This window comes from Pygocentrus nattereri, chromosome 17 (genome assembly GCF_015220715.1).
Source record: "Pygocentrus nattereri isolate fPygNat1 chromosome 17, fPygNat1.pri, whole genome shotgun sequence".
NCBI lineage: Eukaryota > Metazoa > Chordata > Actinopteri > Characiformes > Serrasalmidae > Pygocentrus > Pygocentrus nattereri.
Window position 1 is genome coordinate 7,040,958 of NC_051227.1, and position 21,383 is coordinate 7,062,340.

General features: G+C 35.0%; 2 protein-coding genes across 2 annotated transcripts; one reads left to right on the forward strand and one right to left on the reverse strand.

Moving 5' to 3' along the window:
* Nucleotides 1-329: 329 nt before the first annotated feature.
* LOC108434377 (T-cell surface glycoprotein CD3 gamma chain) lies at nt 330-9,647 on the forward strand. Its single transcript, XM_017709448.2, has 6 exons — nt 330-460; nt 1,815-1,907; nt 3,494-3,685; nt 6,834-6,974; nt 8,851-8,900; nt 9,149-9,647. The coding sequence occupies exons 2-6, from the start codon at nt 1,847-1,849 to the stop codon at nt 9,206-9,208; spliced, it is 504 nt and encodes a 167-aa protein (XP_017564937.1). The 5' UTR covers nt 330-460; nt 1,815-1,846; the 3' UTR covers nt 9,209-9,647.
* A 4,526-nt stretch (nt 9,648-14,173) lies between these two features.
* LOC108434370 (T-cell surface glycoprotein CD3 epsilon chain) lies at nt 14,174-20,620 on the reverse strand. Its single transcript, XM_017709440.2, has 5 exons — nt 20,448-20,620; nt 19,432-19,629; nt 17,311-17,448; nt 16,345-16,397; nt 14,174-15,562 (listed from the first exon to the last, which is right to left on the reverse strand). The coding sequence occupies exons 1-5, from the start codon at nt 20,581-20,583 to the stop codon at nt 15,503-15,505; spliced, it is 585 nt and encodes a 194-aa protein (XP_017564929.2). The 5' UTR covers nt 20,584-20,620; the 3' UTR covers nt 14,174-15,502.
* Nucleotides 20,621-21,383: the final 763 nt, after the last annotated feature.

A 21,383-nucleotide genomic window follows, 5' to 3' on the forward strand; every position in this document is an offset into this window, starting at 1 on the left:
CTGTCCCACATTATGAATTCGATAAAACCCCAGTGAAAGCCCCAAACGGTTGCCCAGTTCAAGGTTTAAGTAACATAAGAATAGCAAAAAAGTTCATTTTCTAAACTGGATCAGTTTGTGTCTTCAGTCCTCAAACATTTTTTGACTGCTGTTAAAAAGAAAGATGATGTAACAAAGTGGTAAACATGATCTTGTCACAAAATTCTTGAAGGTTTTGCAAAAAAATAAAACAAAAAACCAACAGAATTCTTTGATAAATCCAAAAATTGTGCTTTTTATGCTGTTTTCAATTTCAACCCTCTTTAAGAGTGCAAGCGTACATCGCTTGTGTAGTCTCGTATGAGAGAACAACACACAGAAAACAGATACCCACACTTCCTCCCAACAACAGAAGCCACTGAGAGAGAACAAGAGAGACGCTCTGAAAGCCTCGCAGAGAAGCCAAGAGCTGGAGTTTGGGGTAAGATGTTTTCCTTCGTTAAATTTTCATCCAAAATTTTCCTGATATCTGTTTATGAGATTATTGTTCAGTTTTTATGGACGAATTTTGGCCTCTCCATTAAAAACGTTCATGCTTTTCTTGGAATGTCATAAAATGACCCTTATCTGTCAGAATTTGTTGATTGCCAATGATGAAAAACACTTAAAAGCATTCATCATATCTGAATAGACTGAATTTGTGAAGCTATAGTGATGTTTTGAATAGTCTGTGTAGTTAATGACCGCAAGAAATGCAGAGCTAAAATGGTCGAACGAGAGAAGGCAAATGGCGTCGTCGTCCATTTTGGATTCACCAAACAACAGAACCTGTAGCTGCTGTTTATACAAAAGACTGGGTTCTTTAAGGGTTCTTTAGTGAAATGGTTCTCTGCATGGTTATGTGCTTCTTCTTCATGATAGAAAACCTGTTGGAACTTCAACAAATTTCAGGCTTATTATTCAGTTCTTAGTCTCAAGACTTCACATTCAGAAAACACTGTACTAATTATGTAGTAACTACTATGTAACTAATATGAAATTTATATAGTTAAAAGTAAAAAGTGAGGAATTGAACTGTGAGCGTTTGCTGTTTAACCTCATACAATATCAGGCATATTAGAGCTTAATGGTAATTATCGAATAAAACCTATGTAATTACAATGTATGTATAACTGTGTATTATAAGACTTAGATAAGATATTAGACGATATATCTGCATTATGATTATAATTTTAGACAATTAGGAGAGTTAAATCTATATAAAATGTCTGCAAGAATGGTCAGTAACACTCTTAATTATGTTCTAACTACTGTCTAACTAATATAGAATATATCACTGCGGTTGGAACAAAACCTTGTATCTTAATTTTTGTCATTTTTCAGTTTTTGACATAATTTGGAAATACCTGTTGCCCTTTACACTGTATGTAAATTTCATGTTGACTGGATCAAAATAAATGGCCCAAAATTACATGTAAAAACATCTGGTTCCATTGATGTACATTAAAAGTAAAGTTTATTTTTTCCTTCTCCTGTAAAGTTACCATTTTGGAGATACAAGGTTTTATTCCAATTGCAGTATTATGTAGCTATAACAGTGAGGAATTGAAGCCCTGTTTATCTCCTTTACACACCAGGCTTATTACATCCTAAGGCTTATTTAGTACCTACATGGACTACCCCACAAACTAATAGAGCTTTTAAGCTTAAGTTAAAGATGTTTGTAAAATAAGTTACAACTCAAGTTTTAGAAATTGAAATTCAACTTGTTCTGGTCCTATAATAAGAGTATGCAGTGGTGGTGGAAGAATAATGTTACTTGTTTTTCTTCTTAGCTGTAAAGTAGAGAGAAAAGCAAGCGAGAGAAATGAAGGGTCTAACTTTGCTCCTTTTTGCTGGCTTGATGTTTATTCAAAGATCGACTGCTGGTAAGTCCTCTCATGTCCATATTTAATATATGTGGAGTACAATGCATAGTTATGATGCATAGTTAGTCTTCAGTTATGAGCTTGAATCTATTTTGAAAATGTGAATTTGTCTCTATACTGTGATAGTATTTCTGTGTTTGTGTAAAAAATGATATCTTGGCAGGTGAAAGTGTCTCAAAATCAAAGATTATTCAACTTATTTCTAAATATTTATGCTTGTTTTAGATCAGTTCATCTACAAAACGGGTTGATTGGTAGGTAATAAAACATGAGTTGAAAATCGTATAAAATTCCTACGAAAGCTCAAAATGGGAAATGTTTGATATTGTGACTACGTTTAAGATGCTTTCATTCGCCAAGATAGATTTTATTGCAATGCAAAATTTGAATAATGTTGATCAATCCATCAATACAATAAATGACCATTCAAAAGTTTGGAAACAATGTTTTTAATAATGTAAAACCAATGTTGTTGGTGATAAATGCATAAAATGATTCCAATATGCTCACCCTGTATGACTTCACAGCTGTCTAATAATTAGTACCACTTAAATGATAAAGAAGAGCTTTAAAAGATTCTAAATTGACTGAGAAAGCTGTAGACGTTTTGGTGAATAGTAATATTTCATTCCATATTGTATAAATACATAAAAATAGCAAATAATGTTATTATGGCAAGTGATTCCAAACTTTTGAATGATAGTTTAATGCTGGGAAAAAGTTCTACACTGAATTTACTTGATTCAAAGTTACGGTTTATTGTTAAACACGTATGCATGTCATCACTGTCACTCAAAAACCTTGTATCACTGTTTTTTATTTTTATGTATAATTTGAAAATTACAGTTAGCCATTACATTCTTTTCAAATTTCATGATGAACCGGCCAACAGAAATGGTACAAAATGAACTGCATGTAAATCTCTTTGCATTAGCTTCAATTACAAGTTAAAACTGGTTTTTCTTCTCCTGTAAAGTTACATTTTTTGGAGAAAGTTTTGTTCCGACAGCGACGATCCCACCATTATTAGAGAAATAAAGATGTGTTTTCCATCATGCCAGGTCTTATTCTTTTCAAAATTTTTCATATTGTCAGATATACAGGTAATATATGTACTTCCATTCAAATTAATAGCGCTATATTCAAATTAATAACCTCCTATCTTCATTTTTCAGATTTTGAAATAATTTGAAAATGCCTGTTCTCCTTTACATTGTGTGTGAATTTCATGATGAATGGACTAAAAGAAATGATGCAAAATGACTGGGAAAAAAAAGTCTGGTTCCTTTGACTTACATTAAAAGTAAATTATGCTTTTTCCTATTCTTGTAAAATGTTACCATCACAGAGATACAAGGTTTTCTTCTTACAACAGCACTATACATATATATATATATATATATATATATATATATATGTATGTGTGTGTGTACGTATATGTATGTATGTATTTGAATCAAGTAAATTCAATGCAGCACTTTGTTAATATAAGAAATGCTGCTGCTACTACTAATAATGATAATGTAGTGCATCATTTATTAAATATGATAAAACTGGCTTTGTGTAATGGCTTTTCTAATTTTCAGCTGATCTGTCGATTAGTGCAACCACAAATTCAGACTCTGCTGAATTAAGATGCAATAATGGCAAGTGGCAGAAAGATAACCTGGAAAAGCCATTTAACGTTCAGTACACTGAAGACCGAAATGAAATACAAACCTGCATGGAGGATGGTGAAGAACCTGAGAAATTTACGCAGATTTTAGTCAGAGTCAGAAGTGAGTACCCTGTCTTTCCTTCTTTCCTGGCTTTACAAAAAGTTCATGTTTAAATTCAGTACAGTAGCTCATCTGCCTTAGCATTCAGAGTTTACTTAACTTCAAATAATTAATCAACAGATGATTCTGTTAGAGGTTCAAAGAACACAAACTTTTTTTTGTGATCTTTTTATTTTATTTTTTTCTCAAAAAGAACAGGTTGTGGGGGGTCCACAGAAGGATGGAAGCATACATTGTTTCGTGTACTCACAGGTCAAGGACAAATAAAAGAGCCAACACAGATGATTAATACAGAGCATAGTTGAAAACTACAGTTTGTGAATTGAACTATTTATGGGTCATTCTACAGAAACGTCCAGTTTTCTGTCTCTCCATAGGAGTCACTGGTGTTACTGATCCTCATTTGTGCTGCACATAATAAAGAAAACATTAGAGACATTTTTAATGAAACATGCATTTTACAGAACGGCTGCTATGGAGCATCAAACCACATGTCGTCACTCATGGAACATCCACTAAAATATGAAATTTAATTTCAATTGTCTTTTATTCTATTCTATTTCACAATTACCTGAGAATAAAGTCGGTCACACCAGTGATGTCAGCTAAAAGCTTCATATGAGATCATGAGCTGAATGAGAAAATCTTTGAGAACTGAGAGACGCAGTGGTCTCACCATGAGCTTTTCTTCATAGATCCTCAGAAAACAGGTGAAAGGAAGTCGAGCGATGTCATCAGGGTGACTTTTATTTCAAAATAAGAGGTTTTTGGTTGCGCAGTAACACCAGTGGCACGACTCCTGGGGAACTTTCATGATATATTTTATAATATTTATTTGGCTTTTGTTTCTGTATGCCATTTAATTTAGATTCCATAGTTGTGTATTGATTATTGCAGCTAAAATTGCAGCAAAACATTTTTTCTATATAATACGGCCTCAGCCTTCGCACATGACTGTGGGGACGAGCTGTTCTGTGGTCCTGGGAATTCTGTATGATTGATTTAAACACCAGTATTGCTGAATTGACGACTCAAAAAGGTGTAAATGTGAAAATAACTTAAATAACTTAAATAAATTGTAACCCAAACATGTTGTTAAAGTGTAATGTATCTGTAAAGGCTAGGGACACAAAAATTTATGTTTCTATAGAATGACCCAGAAACTCTCCCAGTTGCTAATAGTTACTGCTTTGTTTCATTCAAGCTACATTTTGAAAGCCTGAAAACTGAAAGTTGTAAAACAGTTGGTTTTGGTGGCTGTTAAACCTGCCAGTAGCTCTGAATCGTCATTTAACAAGGCGATAATGGATAATTAATACTGAGCACTCTGGATAAAATATCTACTGTGATCGTCTGTAAATCTTCTACTTTTGGACATTCCCAGAAAATGTGCCGGGAGCACTGTTAGAGATGTTATGAGCTCAAATATTTGACTTTTTAGAGTTAAAATTCCAAGTGACTCATGATCAGCAATGGAGACTGTTTATTAGAGCATCTATTCATTTACACAAAGTCAGGGTTCCTACGTGTCCTGGAAAAACGGGAAAATTTGGACATTTATAAACCAGCTTCAGTCATGGAAGACCTCTGGAAAGTAAGAAAACTGATTAACTATCCTGGGAAAAATATCAGCAACAGGGTTCCCATATATTTTGGAAAACCTGGAAGAACTTGTTTTCCAGTCATGGAAAACACAGATAAAATAAGAAAACTGATCAAATGTCCTATAAAGATATTAACATCCACAACATCCTGGAACAACAGGAAAACATTGACATTTATAGACTAGATAGAAAATAAGACACCTAGAAAATAAGAAATTGGACCAATTCTTGTGGAAAAAATATAATTGTCAGGTTTCCCACATATTCTAGAAATCCTGGAAGCTTTGTAAAACTTTGAAGTTTGCAGATTAGTTTTCTAGACATGGGACACAAAGTGAAAATAAGAACTACTTACTGTCACCCACTGGAAATATTTACTACTAGAGAGAAAAAAGAAAAGAAAAACTATAAAAAGTCCTAGAAAAATATTAACATGAAAGTTCCCGCATGTCCTGGAAAAACCTGGAAAACCTCAAAATTTATAGACTTATACAGTGAGGCTACCAGCTATCATGTATATAAATCATGGAAATTGTCCTGGAAAAATGATTTTCTAAAGAGTGGGAATTTTGAACGTCCAGTATAAGCTTGATGAGGTCGGATCTGGGTGAAGTTCTAACAATGGTGCAGAACGTTATTATTATAAAGGTAGTGTGCCTCGTCAAAAGTTTAGCGACGACTTGCTTCCTTTCGACTGTCACTTTTCAGTGAAGAAAGAATTAACTCTCCACAAACCTCAAGGAAGCCATGCAAGCAAATTTTCACAAGTATTTCTATAGAGAGGAGAAAGTTTTTTGATTGACATGTCCAAAAATTTGGAATCTCATATATATATATATATATATATATATATATATATATATATATATATATATATGTGTGTGTGTATATATATATATATATATATATATATATATGTGTGTGTGTGTGTGTGTGTGTATATGTATATATATATATATATATATATATATATATATATATATATATATATATATATATATATATATATATATAATGTTTCTTTTTTTTAGATAACTTACCTTCAAAGTTAAGTATTTTGTGCCTTTTCCTGTAATGTTATCATGTTTGTGTGATTTTTTTTTTTTTTTTAACATAAATGATGTATAACTTACTAAATTCTGTGTTTCTTATTAGTCTTTTTGAGGTAATTTAATGACAAAACATAGTGGAATGTTGTAAGATAATTACTTAAACCTGCCCTCATGCAGTTTCGTCTTGTCACTCGGCCCACTAAAGATATTTTAGAAATTCTAAACATGGTGGCATGTGATTAATTAATATGATGGCAGGTGAACTTTTGAACGGTAATGTGTAGGCTGATTGTTTTACACTTATATTTTCAGAAATATTTCTGTGATATTGTTTTTTTTCCAGCTGTTAATTACACTGTGTGAAAATTTGATGGTTCAATATAAACAAAGTATATTAAAGTAAAGAACATATGTAGCTTGTACATGTACATATGTAAGTATTATTACTATCACCATGTTCTTGTTTAAAGCTGGTGCTCTTTTCTTCTGCAGCCTGTAAAAACTGCATTGAAATGAATATTGCGGCCATCGCCGCCATCGCTACAGGCAACATACTGGCAACCATCCTCATTGGAGTGGCTGTGTACTCCCTGACTGCCCAGCCTAAGGGCAAGAGCTTCTCCGGCAACAAAGGTGAGTCCAATCTGCTGTAAAGGAAGTCGTGGTGACCAACCACCAACTTTGAGCTGGACCGTCCTGTAGGTTTCAAATCTAGCACACCTGATCCGACTAACCAAGCCAGGAAAGAATGAGTTTGATAAGGCGTGGTGGAAGGTGTATGGTCCACTTTACATGCTTTGTAGATACTTAATTTACTTTCCAGGTACATTCAACTAAATGCTAAACTTACCTTAATTTAGTTTAAATCTGCTCTAATCCTAACCCTAACCTTAACCTCAACCCAAAACCTAAACCTAACCCTCACCCTGGTCCAAATCCTACCCCTAACCCCACCACTGTTTAGAATCAACTGAGTTTCAACAGATAGTTTGGAAACAATTTGATCGTCTGGAGATAATCTATAGGGGACTATAGTGGACTGTAGAAAGACCACAAAGATAGACCACAAGAGCTTTCTTTAGGTTCGTCATTCCCAAATGTTCTACAGTCCCATAAGCCTACTAAACGTGGATGTGTACCACAGCTTGGGATCAGGTATAAATTCAATGGGATATCTACTAGTCGTGCAGTTGGGTCAGTTGCACTGGGGCCCATGGCACAGTACTCTATGAAGAGTGGCCCCCTAAAATCTTTGTTATATGACTTATATCACCATTTATTACATTTTACATTTTACATTTTTCATGGGTACATCCTTAAAAAAGATGGTTCTTCAAGGGTTCTTTAGTAAAGAAAATGGTTCTATATAGAACGAGGAATACTCAAAAAGCTGCTTCGCGTAATTGACGGGTTCTTTGCTTGGTGAAATGGTTTTGCACATTGATGGAGTATGTTCTCTATACAGTTTGATGTAAAGCCTTTTTAAAAATGGTTCTACACAGCACCCAAAAGAGTTCTTGTATTGTTACAAGCTTGACGTCATCACAATAAAACAACCCTTTTTGGTGCTATATAGATCCCTTTTCATAGAGCATCTACAGCACATTCTCCATCACTCAGAAGAACCATTTCACCATGCAAAGAACCCTTCAATCATGCAAAGGTTTTATTTTGAGGGTTCATGGTTATATGTAGAACTCGTTTCTTTACTAAAGAACCTTGAGGAACCTTTTTTCATATTACAGCTTCTATACTTTTCAGTTCAGTTTCTCAAAGAAATCTGCAGACACACCTCCAAAGTTCAGTCTTAGAAGCTGGTTGATGATTTTCTGAAGTAATCAAACCCATTTAGTGATGTTGAGGTCTGGACTCTGAGGTGGTCAGTCCATCAGTCTGGAACTTCTTGCCAGTTGTGACCTTCAAAAACTGGTCTTATAACTTGTCAAACTAAACAACTTAACCCCTAAATTGTCCAGGAGTGTTGGTGGGTCCAGACGTCCATTACTAATACTAATACATAGTGGTTGGGACAGTGTAGTGGGTAACACCTCTGCCTTCTACACTGTAGAGTGGGCTTCAATCCCCACCTGGATAAACATCCTACACTATACCAATAAGAGTCCTTGGGTAAGACTCCCAACACCGCCTTGGCCTGCCTATATAAAATGATCAAATTGTAAATTGCTCTGGATAAGAGCATCAGCCAAATGCCATAAAAAACATGCAACTAATACTTATTATTATTATTATTATTAATATTATTAACTTTAGAATAATGCATTTGCATTATAACTGTGTAATTACTGATTAACAAGCCTTAAAACAGAATAAGCCTGCAATTTAAGCTCATTCTACCACCTTCTACTACACATTTTTATTCTGAACTAAAGCGTACGATCATCTGTCAGGCCTGAAACTACCCAGAACTGACAATTACGGGTCAAATGAAGGTAAAGGAAATTCTCAAACCTCTAATAGTGCTTTTCTCTCTTTACATCTTCCTCTCTAGCTTCAGATAAAGAGCATCTAATACGGAATGGAGATGGAGACACGTATCAGGTATGTGAACATTCACTTCCTGTATAGACTCTTAAAGCTTCCTCAGGCGTTAACTGGAATGGAAACTCTGTTTTGTAGACGTTCTTTGAACCTTTAAAAACTTCCTCAAAAGTTTCAAGTGTTTCCACAGTTGGGACCAAATTTACTAGCATTAGAATTTGATTAGCATTAACAGCAGCATTACAGTAAAACTGACCACTTAATTTGGTTTTAATTGAATTCTTAATTCTGGTCATGCTCTCTTTCAGCCGTTGGCTCCGGGTCAAAAGTCTGAGTACCAGACTCTGGGAGGAGCCAGGAGGAAATGAACTTCACCAGAACCTTGATTGTCGCCGTCGTCGTCATCATCATAATCATCGTAATCCTCATAATCGCCGTCATCATGAATTCCAAATGATAACGTCTTTAGATTTTAATTCTGAGTCTGCTGGTAACATGAGTACATCTTATTACTAGTGATACTGTTCATTCAGTTTCTTCCTTTCTTGATTTCTGTTTATATAAATACTTCTAGTTCTTACTTTCTTTTTATCTGAAAAATAATATGTTAATACTTGTTAATAATTTGCTGTTCTTGAAATATTTTCTCTGAGCAATTTTCAAAATTTCATGCTTTCAGGTGTACTTCACACGTGCAGTAATTTCAGTTACTTTTTGTCTGTTTGGCCAATCAATGCTTAATATATATTTTTTTACAATTTGTAAAAAACAAACTACCTTAATAAATTCCTCCTAGTAATCATGTAATGAGTCTAACTGATTTCTTAGGGCTTTAAAGAGATAAATGGCTAGTTGGCTTATTCTGGAATGAATGCTTCAAAAAAGTATTGGGAATTAATGATTTCAATTTCTTTGTAAGATTTTCAAGAGTCAATCCTGCCAACTGAATAATTCGTAGTGGTTACTGGACAATTTCTAGTACTTATTGAATAATTTATAATAGATTTTGAATAATTTATATTAGTTACTGAATAATTCATAGTAGATGCTGAATAATTTATAGTAGTTACTGAACAATTAATAGTAGCTACTGAATAGTTTCTTCCAAGAACTGAAAGATTTATAGTACTTACAGAAAAATTGATAGTAGTTACTGAATAATTTATAGGAATTACTGAATAATTCGTAGTATATACTGCATAATTTATAGCAGTTACTGAAAAATTAATAGTAGTTACTGAATTATTTTTTGCACATACTGCAGGTATCATATCATTTTGTTTGGATTTTCTCTTTTCGTAGCATCAATGTTTTCGTAATACTATTCTGTTAAGTTATGCAAATGCTAGCACCATTGAATTTCATGGTTTTGGAAAGAACGATATTATTATTTTATGCATTGTCTGTTGTCTTTGTGTACTATCATTGTATAAGCTCATAATACTGAAAGTATGCAGACTGCAGTATTAGAGTTTACCTGGTTATTTAGAAAATGGAAAATGTATTGTATTTGAGGTTTGCTCGCATTGGCAGGTGTTCAAAAGCATAATGAGGTTTTATTGACTAGCTGCTAATCTCTAGCATCTAATGCTCTGCGGTTTCCTTTTGGAACCAAAAGGAGACACCGACCGAACTACTGTGAAGATTCAGCACTCATGCACTCTCACATATGATATGTAACATCCTGTGTGCATGAGAGACACCCACGACCTGAGCAAAGTTACACGGTCATAGAGCAAATCCTTCCAACACATATGCGTCTCCAAGCCTCTCGCTATCTCTATATCTCTGACTGTAAGTTTCCAAAATACACTCATTATGTGTTTTTAAATTGGGGTGCATCAAAGTCTGACAGTTACTATAAATGAAATGCACTATTTAAACCTGTTGGGGAAAAAAAAAGTCCTTAGCTTACAGCCTAATCAAGCTCTGCTGTCACAGTGTGAGGTTCCTGGCTTGTGGCCTAGTCAAACTCCAGTGTCACAGTACGAAGTCTCCAGCTCATGGCCTAGTCAAACTGCTCTCTGCTGTCATGAAGAGAAATCCCTGGCTCATGGCATAGTTAAGCTCTGCTGTTGCTGTGTAAAGTCCCTGGCTCACAGTGTTGTCAAATTCTACTGTTGTGGTATGAAGTCCTCAGCTGGTTGTGTAGTCAAAAGCCACTGTTGAAGACTGAACTCCCTGGCTTGTGGTCTAGTCAAACTTCGCTGTCATATTGCACAGTCCCCATCTCGTGACCCAGTCAAACTCTACTGTCACACAGCTACATCCCCATCTCTTGGCATAGTTAAACTCCACTGTCACACTGTTACGTTCCCATCTCATTACCCAGTCAAACTCTGCTGTCACACTGCTACGTCCTCATCCCGTGGCCCAGTTAAACTCCATTGTCACACTGCTACGTCCTCATCTTGTGGCCCAGTCAAACTCCGCTGTCACACTGCTACGTTCCCATGTAGTGGCATAGTTAAACTCCACTGTCAGACTGTTACGTCCCCATCTCATGGCCTGGTCAAACTCTGCTGTCACACTGCTACATTCCCCTCTTGTGGCCTAGTTAAACTCCACTGTCACACTGTTACGTCCCCATCTCATGGCCTGGTCAAACTCTGCTGTCACACTGCTTCATTCCCATCTTGTGGCTTAGTTAAACTCCACTCTCACACTGCTATGTCTCCAACTCTTGGCCTAGCTAAACTCCACTGTCACACTGCTATGTTTCCATCTCGTGGCCTAGCCAAAGACACTTATCACTCTGCGAAGCCCCTGGCTTCTAGTCTAGTCAAATGACAATGTTGTAGGATGAAGTATCCAGCTTGTGACCTAGTCAAACTTCTCTGTTGAAGTGTAAATCTCTGTCTGGATGTATCGTTCTAAGAAAAACCTTTGAACCTTCATGTGAAGATTCTTTAAACTTTGAAAAGGTTCTTGAATAACATTTTTTAATACTGTTGACGAAAGCATTTTGATGGCCATGTGTAAATCCACAGTCCACTCTGTGAATCATGGTAGTTTTCCAAGAGATTTTGAATGAAAATGTGGCCACCTATGCCCGGACCTTGAGACTAGAATGTTGATGAAGCATCCAAGGGGACTCCATCCAACCCAAACATTCATTCTCTTCAACAGATATAGGAGAAAAGGGGAATTCCACTAGTATGTAACAGCTTAAGATGTAAAAACAACATCATTCATAGTGGTTTGATTTGAAATGCAGCATTCTAGAGAAGGTTAGTGTTAGTGATAGGAACCAGAAGTCTGAAGAGTTTACTGCCCCTAAAGGCTCATTCATACAATGCTATTACATGAAACGTTAAGCAAACTCTGTCTGATAACTGTCACATTGTATACTATCCAATATCTAAGTTATGTAATCAGTCCTTTATTAACTTAAATCATGGTATTGTTTAAACTGCTTTACAAAAAAGTGAAATACATTTCTGAATCTGCAAGAGAAGCAACGGAAACTTGCAAAACAACTGTAACACTGTTTTTAGAGCATTAAAGAGCTCTGAATAAGATCTAATGTAAACACTTCCCTGTGCAAATTTTCCTTTTCTGTAAGGGCATCTAAAAGTAGCTCTGAGTAACTGATAATGTGCCTCTGTATTTCAGCTTTTTCCCCTAAATCATCTCTTTGAATTTCTGTAAATGACAGCCTGCTGTGGGTGTGTGACACACTGTCTGAAAGCAGACTCTAAAATGTAAATAACTTATGATACTGCATGCATTATGAAACTGAGTCAGTGATGCAATGGTAGATTTTTTTCATTTGTTTCCAGAGTCATTCATAAATATTTGATTGAAAATATGGCTTTATTGTGAAGTTTAATGAAAGAAATTCAGACTAAAACACAAATAAAGGTGATAAACACATGAATTTTCAGAAATATGGTGTGAAATATCATATACATTGGCATATTTGAAATTATATCTTAAAATTATATCTATATAAGTTTCCATTTTACTGTCCTATTAATCTACTGATGCTTAGGAAATTTCAACAGTACATTGCAATAATATTCATATTTTCAGCTAAATATTTTCAGCAAATATGAAATTTTTTCGACATGATTTAAGAAAAAAATAAACATGAATTAAAACTTGAACCTTAAAGAAGAAACATCATTTGCACTCTTGTAGAATAGTAACAGAATGAAGTATAGCATAATAACAATAAGCAAATAATTTCAACAGTATTCAATACTATACATTAACAAACTGAGAGAAAATCAGAGTAATTCTTTATTAAAAGTGAATGCTGAGATGGAGCTGGTGTCTTTATTTACACATATATTCTGTTGAGTGATTCTTCAGCACTGGAGCTGATATTCATAGTATGATCTGACAAAAATATGACACTGTTAATGGGAAAAACTATTAGCTCGCTTCATAGCAAATATTATAAGACTATACATTTAGACAGAGTATGGGATGTTCTAGTCTTCTTTCTACTTAGAAAAAGGACATGAGCCTAACTTTATTTTGAGAGTCCACTGTAGATGCTGCATGGCTCAAAAAGCTTTACCTTCAAACCAAAACCTAAGCCTACTCTTAACTTTAATCCAAAATGTAAACCTAAGCCTACCCTTAACTGTATCAAAATCTAAACCTAAACCCAAACTTTAACTCTAAATGTAAACCTAAACCTGACCTCAATTAACCAAAACTCTAAACATAAACCTAATGTTAACTTTGACCCAAAATATAAGCCCAAACCCAACCTTAATTTGAATCCAAAATCTAAACCTAAACTTTAATCCCAAATCTAAACCTAAACCTGACCTTAACTTCAACGTAAAATGTAAACCTAAATCTGACCCTAACCTCAACCAAAAATCTAAACTTAAACTCAACCCTAACATTAATCCAAAATCTAAACCAAAACCCAACCTTAACTTTAATCCAAAAAGTAAACCTAAACTCAACCTTAACCCAAAATCTAAAACCTAACCTTACCTTTAACCCAAAAAGTAAACTTTACCCCAGTCCTAACTTTAACTCAAAATCTAAACATAATCCTACCCTTAAATTTAACACTAACCTAAACTTCACCCTAAACTGAGCCCAAATTTTAAATCCAGAACTGAAACCTAATCCTAAACCTGATCATAATCCCAAACCTAAACCCAATCTTAACTTCAGACCTAATCCTAAATTTAGCCCTAACCTGAACACGGTTGATAATCAGTTGAGTTCCATCAGATAGTTTGTCAGTTAAAGTGTCTGTAAATGATCTACAGGAAACTTTCAAAATAAAACGTGACCCAGAAAAGCAGTGAGTTTTGTTCTAAATAAGCAGCCAAATAATCACTCGGTAACCAACCTCAGCATAACTGTGAGCACATTTACAGAGCGAAGCTTTTATTTGATGATGTGAGATAAAGAAGAAGAGTTTGGCAACTATTCAGCTCCACAACATTTTGAAGAATTTACACTTTTCTAAATGCCTTAAACAATATGTAAGAAGTTAATACGGCTACTTAAGCACTTTAGTGAGGAGCGTAATCTACTTTTTGTTAACTTATATTTCACTCAACATTTAGCTCCTAATTCTGTGTGTTTATTTTCTGATTTATTACATCTGAATTCTCAATCTGTGGCAGCTGTAAAGAGGACAACGTGCCCTGAACAGTAGAATTTGGTAATTGTTGTACCCCGAAGGTACAACAGTGCCGTATATACACTACTGCTCAGAAGTTTGGAATCACTTGTTGGATTAATAACTGTTGTTGTTTTCAAAATGAACTTTTATGGTGTAGATGCTATAAACTTGATTCCAGAATTGTTCGTTTAAGAAAAGCCTTCAAAGGAGGTTCTTGAAGGGTTCTACAGGAAAGACTATGGTTAGTTAATGGGTTATATAGCGCTGTTCTCGGGACAAAATCTCAGATATTTTGATGTTTTTCAGTTTTTTAAATAATTTGAAAATACCTTTTGTTTTTAAAAGTAGATTTTTTCCTTCTCCTGTAAAGTTACTATTTTGGAGATACAAGGTTTTGGTCCGACAACAGTGATATCTAATAATCTGTTAATAACAGCTATTAAACAATAAATAATAAGTGAATGCCCTTTAAAATAAAGGCTATTAAATGGTTCTTGGCTTGGATGTAAATCATTACGAAAAAGCAACTACAACTGGTATGGAACCTTCACATTACATGGAGGTTCTTCAAAATTTAAAAAGGTTCTCCACACCCAGAGATCTCATGTAAATGAAGTTTGAAGAACCACCCACTAAATACAAGAAGAAGTTGATTACAAAAAGAACCATCGACTGAAAAGAACCCAATTTGGAATCTGTGGTTTTAATGTATCTGCCTCAAAATTTGTTTGACTTGATCACAGTTCAAATACAAGGCATTCTGGTTATTAATACCAGTTGTCAATTAAAAAACAGTGATTCCAAACTTTCAAATTAAAAAAATAAATCAAAGGTGTTTTCAAAGCACCTCAAGCAAGGTTTAAACTGCCGGCTCAGCCAAAAATTTAATTTACACACATTTCCAAACCTCACACGCCGAACATGTCTTGTAAATTAGGTTTTTGACTGAACCATTAGGCTGAAGTTGGGGACTGTATTAAACCACGCTTTAAACAGATCCTGAGTTTCAAACAGGTGACCCCACTGAAGACGCTGTTTGGGAGCGTCCATCAGGTCCTCAGTGTTTCCGTACTGCCTCAGCGTACACGTCTCTGCTGCGTGTGGCTGGATTCAGAACCTGCAGAAGGACAAATTTTAAAATCAAACCTTTAGCAAATCTTTAAAAGCATAAACACTCAGTGGCCACCCACCTTTTACTTCCATTAACTGGCCACTTTATTAGAAACACCCACCTTGTGGTTCCACTAACTGGCCACTTTATTAGAAACACCAACTTTGTGGTTCCAGTAACTGGCCACTTTATTAAAAACACCCACCTTCTGCTTCCATATCATTAATAACAGTAAATCATTATCATTTATTAATTTCTTGATATTTAAAAAACATTGGAAATATTGACAAACATCTTAAATACCTTCTAATGTCTAGATAACTTTCCAAAATACACTGTATGTTATTATTGAACCAAATAAAAGCAAATATTAAGTATATTGAGTGATTCCAGCCTTTTTAACACTAGTACATGCGTCTGATTACGGGTTATAGCCCATTTGTTGCTGTATGATTAATCAGACGCCCTCTACCCTGTTCATCATTGGTCAGTTTCTTACCACGAGACCAGGTATTATATGGGAGTTGGTCAGTTCTCAGCACAGCAGTGACACCTCTATGGTAGTGTGTGTATCAGACACAGCGGTGCTGCTGGCGTTTTCACACTCGTCAGTGTCACTGCTACATTTGAGCGTTGCAGAAATATCCAGAGTGGCTGTGTGACCACAAACTGACCACTGATAAAAGTCTGGTGGACGACTAACACAAACAGTCCATCAACAAATGAACTAGATGATCTAAAGTTTAAGGGTTTTTTATATTCAACTACACAACTGCTTTTCAAGGTACCTGGTAATCGGGGTTTGGAGGAGGAGGAGCGCCTGCCTGACGGCCTGGTGTTGCTGTAAGATATAAAACACAATTTTAAGCGATCTCTGATGATGATGTCTGCTGTGCTTGTACATCACCACTGTCACGCAAAGACTGTGCATCTGCTTTTTTTGTTGTTGTTATGTATTTATTTATATTGTGTATGGTGTATTGTGCATGGTATGTTGTGTATTATATGTTGTGTTTAATAGGTTGTATATTATTGTGCATGGTATGTTGTGTATTATATGTTGTGTTTAATAGGTTGTATATTATTGTGCATGGTATGTTGTGTATTATATGTTGTGTTTAGTTGGTTGTATATTATTGTGCATGGTATGTTGTGTATTGTATGTTGTGTTTAGTTGGTTGTATATTATTGTGCATGGTATGTTGTGTATTATATGTTGTGTTTAGTTAGTTGTGTATTATTGTGCATGGTATGTTGTGTATTATGTTGTGTTTAAAAGGTTGTATATTATTGTGCATGGTATGTTGTGTATTATATGTTGTGTTTAGTTGGTTGTATATTATTGTGCATGGTATGTTGTGTATTATATGTTGTGTTTAAAAGGTTGTATATTATTGTGCATGGTATGTTGTGTATTATATGTTGTGTTTAAAAGGTTGTATATTATATATTGTGTTTAGTTTCTTATATATTTTGTACTGTATCTTATATATAGTGTGTGTTATGTAATATATTTTATATATGTTGTGTATGATATGTGTTATGTTGTATTTTGTGCATGGTATGTAATATATTGTGTATATTGTGTATGATATGTGGTATATTGCATACTTTGTGTATATATTGTACACTTTGAAGATGGTGTATGGTGTTATATACTGTGCTTAGTATGTTATATATTATTATTATTTCCACTATAGATATTGTGTACAGTATATTGAACATTGTGTAGATTGTTTATAGTGTGCTGTTACCTCTCTGACGAGGAGCAGGACCGGCCTTCTTCTTAGCGCACAGGTAGACTATGAGGATGACCCCCAGAGTGACCAGAATATCTCCGATCACAATCGCTGTAGCCCAACCCATGTCCAGGTCCACACAGTCCACACACACTGCCCAAAGAGAGGGGGAGAGAGGGAGAAATGAAGAGAAGAACAGAGGAGAGAGAGGAGGAGCTTTCATGCGTTCTCTATGCTTTATTATGTTTTATTCTGTTTTCAAGATCATTTTCAAACTGATTGTTTCATATCTAAGTATGTGCGAGGAGTGGAGTGGGGGGGGGTGGGGGGTCAATACTGAGATATTGATGTGTTCAATCTTTTTTTAGTTGAAAGCCAAAGTAATGCTAGCAAACTAATATAAAGCAAATACAAGCTTCTGTCTGATGCAGGTGGGCTTGGTCGGCATGAGTGTGAGCCTGTTTATATGGAGAGCTGCTGTAAAAAACCCAATCATTTATATGTGGCGCACATACTAAACGCGTTGCAACTCTGTTATTACATTTAATATTTCATAGATTTTTGATATTTCATGATTTGTGCAATTCAAGATTAAAATAATTGATCACAAGCAATTTACATTACATAATTATATTTGCATGATATTCTCTATTTATCATTTTTTATTGATCAGATACTTTTACGTATTTCCTGCTTCATTTTCTTTCAAAATAGAATTTTTTCACTGTGAGCCAACCGTCCCTACATGATTGCACTAAATCCAGGAGATATCGAAAAAAATGTAAATGTTTTTTGTTTTTTTTTTACTGGAAAAACTGAAAGTATCTGTTTTTTATGCTAATGCATGGTATGTCTGGGATATACAGCAGAGAGTGATAACTGTGCAAAACAACCCTGGTGTTCCTTAATTTGACTATATTTTGAATAAAACTGAATATGTATTCGATAATTAGTATTTAACGTTAATTATAAAATAATATATATCATTTGATGAATAGGCCCATTCAGCCTTAGACAGTTTAGCTAACGCTGTTAAACTGAATGACTTGCTAGCAATTAATTCTAAACGTGTCTGTTTGTCGCGGGTCAGCCTGTACGTCCACAGTGGTCAGTTAAATGGATTAGTGTGTGGAACTGGAGCCTTCAGTGTTTCCTATCACTGTACAAAAGAAGCTCAATGCTGTCTTTATTGTTGGATGCACTGCATTAGTTAGGTTTGCTATGGAAACACTCGTTTTTTGTTTATATTGTCAGAGTAGCAATAAAAGGGAATGAATGCGTTAAGTACAGTTGTGTACAAAAGTTTTGGCACTCCTGGTCAAATTCAATGTTTTAATGCATAATTACTGTTTATTTGTTATGGCAAATTTTGTTATGGCAAAGTCTTATTTTTTCAACATGTTAAACTCATAAATAGAAATGATTCACAAAAAATGTATAAAATTGTGGACACAAACAAAAATATCCTTGAACTATCAGCTTTTGTAGATCATGTAGTGTATTTATATCTTTATTCAGTGCGAGTCAGAACTGTTCACAGTGGTGGTGATAGGAACCAGACGTCCACCTCTAAAAGCTCCTCAGAAAGTTCCTACATGAAATATAATGGTTATGAGTTCACTGCCTGATGACACTGTTTTATGATGATTTTGAGAAAAGTTTGACCTTTTTACAAATCAATTGATGGTGGCGGGTACATGCAGGGTGCTGTGAGGCAAAATTGTCCCTAAAGGAAACTACCATCATCAACATTCCATATAAATGTATAAGTTGACCATGTAACCTGTTTCCTGTGTTTACATCTAAATATTTGACTTTGTTTACATCTAAATGATTAAATGATGCAAAAATGTAAAATATATTTTACTGATGTTGGAATTTTCCAATGTTTACAGTATAAATCACTAAGATTTCTATTTTTTGTGCATACAAAGACTTTAAAAGGGTGCGAGTCAGCGGTATTGTCAATCCCTAGTAGGCTTTTTTCTTCAGAACCACATGACCTGAAGTCTGAATAACACTCGAATGCTTTCATTACACGCCTGCACAGTTCTCACAAAATGGGAAGAATTAGAAAAAGAAACATTCAGAAACATCTTTCAACTGATTCAGTGGAAAAACATCATTAATACTTACCCTTTAGCTTGGTGTAGAAATAGTATTTGTTTTTTTCTGTGCCGCACTGATAAAATCCATTGTTCTCATCTTTGTAGTTGCTTATGGTTAAGTTTTTGTCTGTTCCAACTAAATCTGCCCCATCTTTTTTCCACTTAGTAGGCTCTTCTGGACAGAACAGGGTGACTGTAGTACCATCGATGTACAGGTTAGATGTTTCTGTGTCAGAGAACATCAATATTAGTTTACAGCATTTTCACTCCCCATGTGGCTCAAAGTTACCGGCAGTCCTGACTCTTACACACACGTCTTTATGAAGATTTCACTCAGCCAATGCAGAGTAAAGCCTTATTAGATCCACTGAGGATGCATTACTATATTATCCTCAATTTGGAGGCACATGGGAACATATTTCAAAAAAATAAATGAAATAAGTAAATGAGAATGAGCAAAAGAGCTGCCTTTGTCATCTCCTGCTCCCACTCTGAGGCCCTTTTGGGTGATTTGACTTTGTCAGTTCAACCTAAAAAAATACTTCATGTGGTAACAAGCAAGCAAGCTATTTTAATTGAACTCAAAAAATTACATTGATATAAAAACATTCAGTTGCTTGTTACCACATGCAGTATTTTTTTAGGTTGAACTGACAAGCTTGTTTTACAGTGTGTATATATATATAAGGAAAAAACCTACTTTACTTTTAATGTAAGTCAATGGAATCAGAATTTTTTCCAAGTAATTTTGAGTCGTTTCTTTTAGTCTTCAACATGAAATTTACACAAAATGTAGAGGGTAACAGTTTCAAATTGTGTCAAAAACTGAAAAACAACAAAAATGGAGATACAAGGTTTTCTTCCGACAGCAGCAATATATATATATATATATATATATATATACATTTTCCCAGTTTTACACAAACTTTGCAACTTAATCTTACACCACTATTTCACTTTTTTAGCACAAAGGGTTATTAAGAAAAAATATGAAATGGCCTCAACACTCCAACAGAAAATGATTAAAGGAAAATATATATTTACCATGTTTATTCACTTCATCTCCATCTGCAGTAGTTAATGTTAATCCTGCAAAGAGCACAAAAAGGCTGATCAGTTCACGTCTGTTCATTTTCTCTCTTTCTGTTCTTCTTCCAGACCCAGTTCTTCTCCCCAGCATCAAATTCACTTCAGAACACCTAGAGGTTGTTTCCTGCCTTCTCGTTTGCTCTCTCTCTCTCTCTCTCTCTCTCTCTCTCTCTCTCTCGCTCTCTCGCTCTTCCTGCTTCCTTTGAGGTTTTCTCAGACTTTCAATTGCATTGTGTGATGTCAGTTTACTTTTTAGCGATGTCAAAGTCTTGAATCAGTTCTACTAAAACTATTAGAAAACAGTATAAGAGCATTCAGCGTTCAGGCTACTAAGGCAACGTTGACCCTTACACTTAAATGTTTTCTCTACGTTTAGATATTACAAATAGAATGCTCTTTTTTTTTTAATAGAAATTCATATCTTTTACATATCTTGTGCCAAATAAACATATTTTACCAAACATAAGAGTGAATCAAACAGAAAAGTCTTGCTAGGCTTTTTGAACCTGTTTGAATTGTTGACCAGCAAAAAGCCCTTTAGCACCATCAGGTGGCGACACATCCTGACAACAGGCATTTTCAAATGGAGAGGTTTTGTTCTGACAACAGTGACAGTGAATATTATATGTGTATTGAAACGTAAATATAAGCTATATAACAGTAAATAAAGAATAATAATGCTATTAGTTCATGTTGGGGGCAGTCGTGGGCTGGAGGTTAGGGAGTCAGCCTTGTGACCAGAAGGTTGCTGGTTTGCTCCCCTGAACTGACAGCATGTGACATGCTGAGGTGCCCTTGAACAAGACACCTAACCCCCAACTGCTCCACAGGTGCTGTGGATAGGGCTGCCCACCACTCCAGGCAAGTGTGCTCACTGCCCCCTAGTGTGTG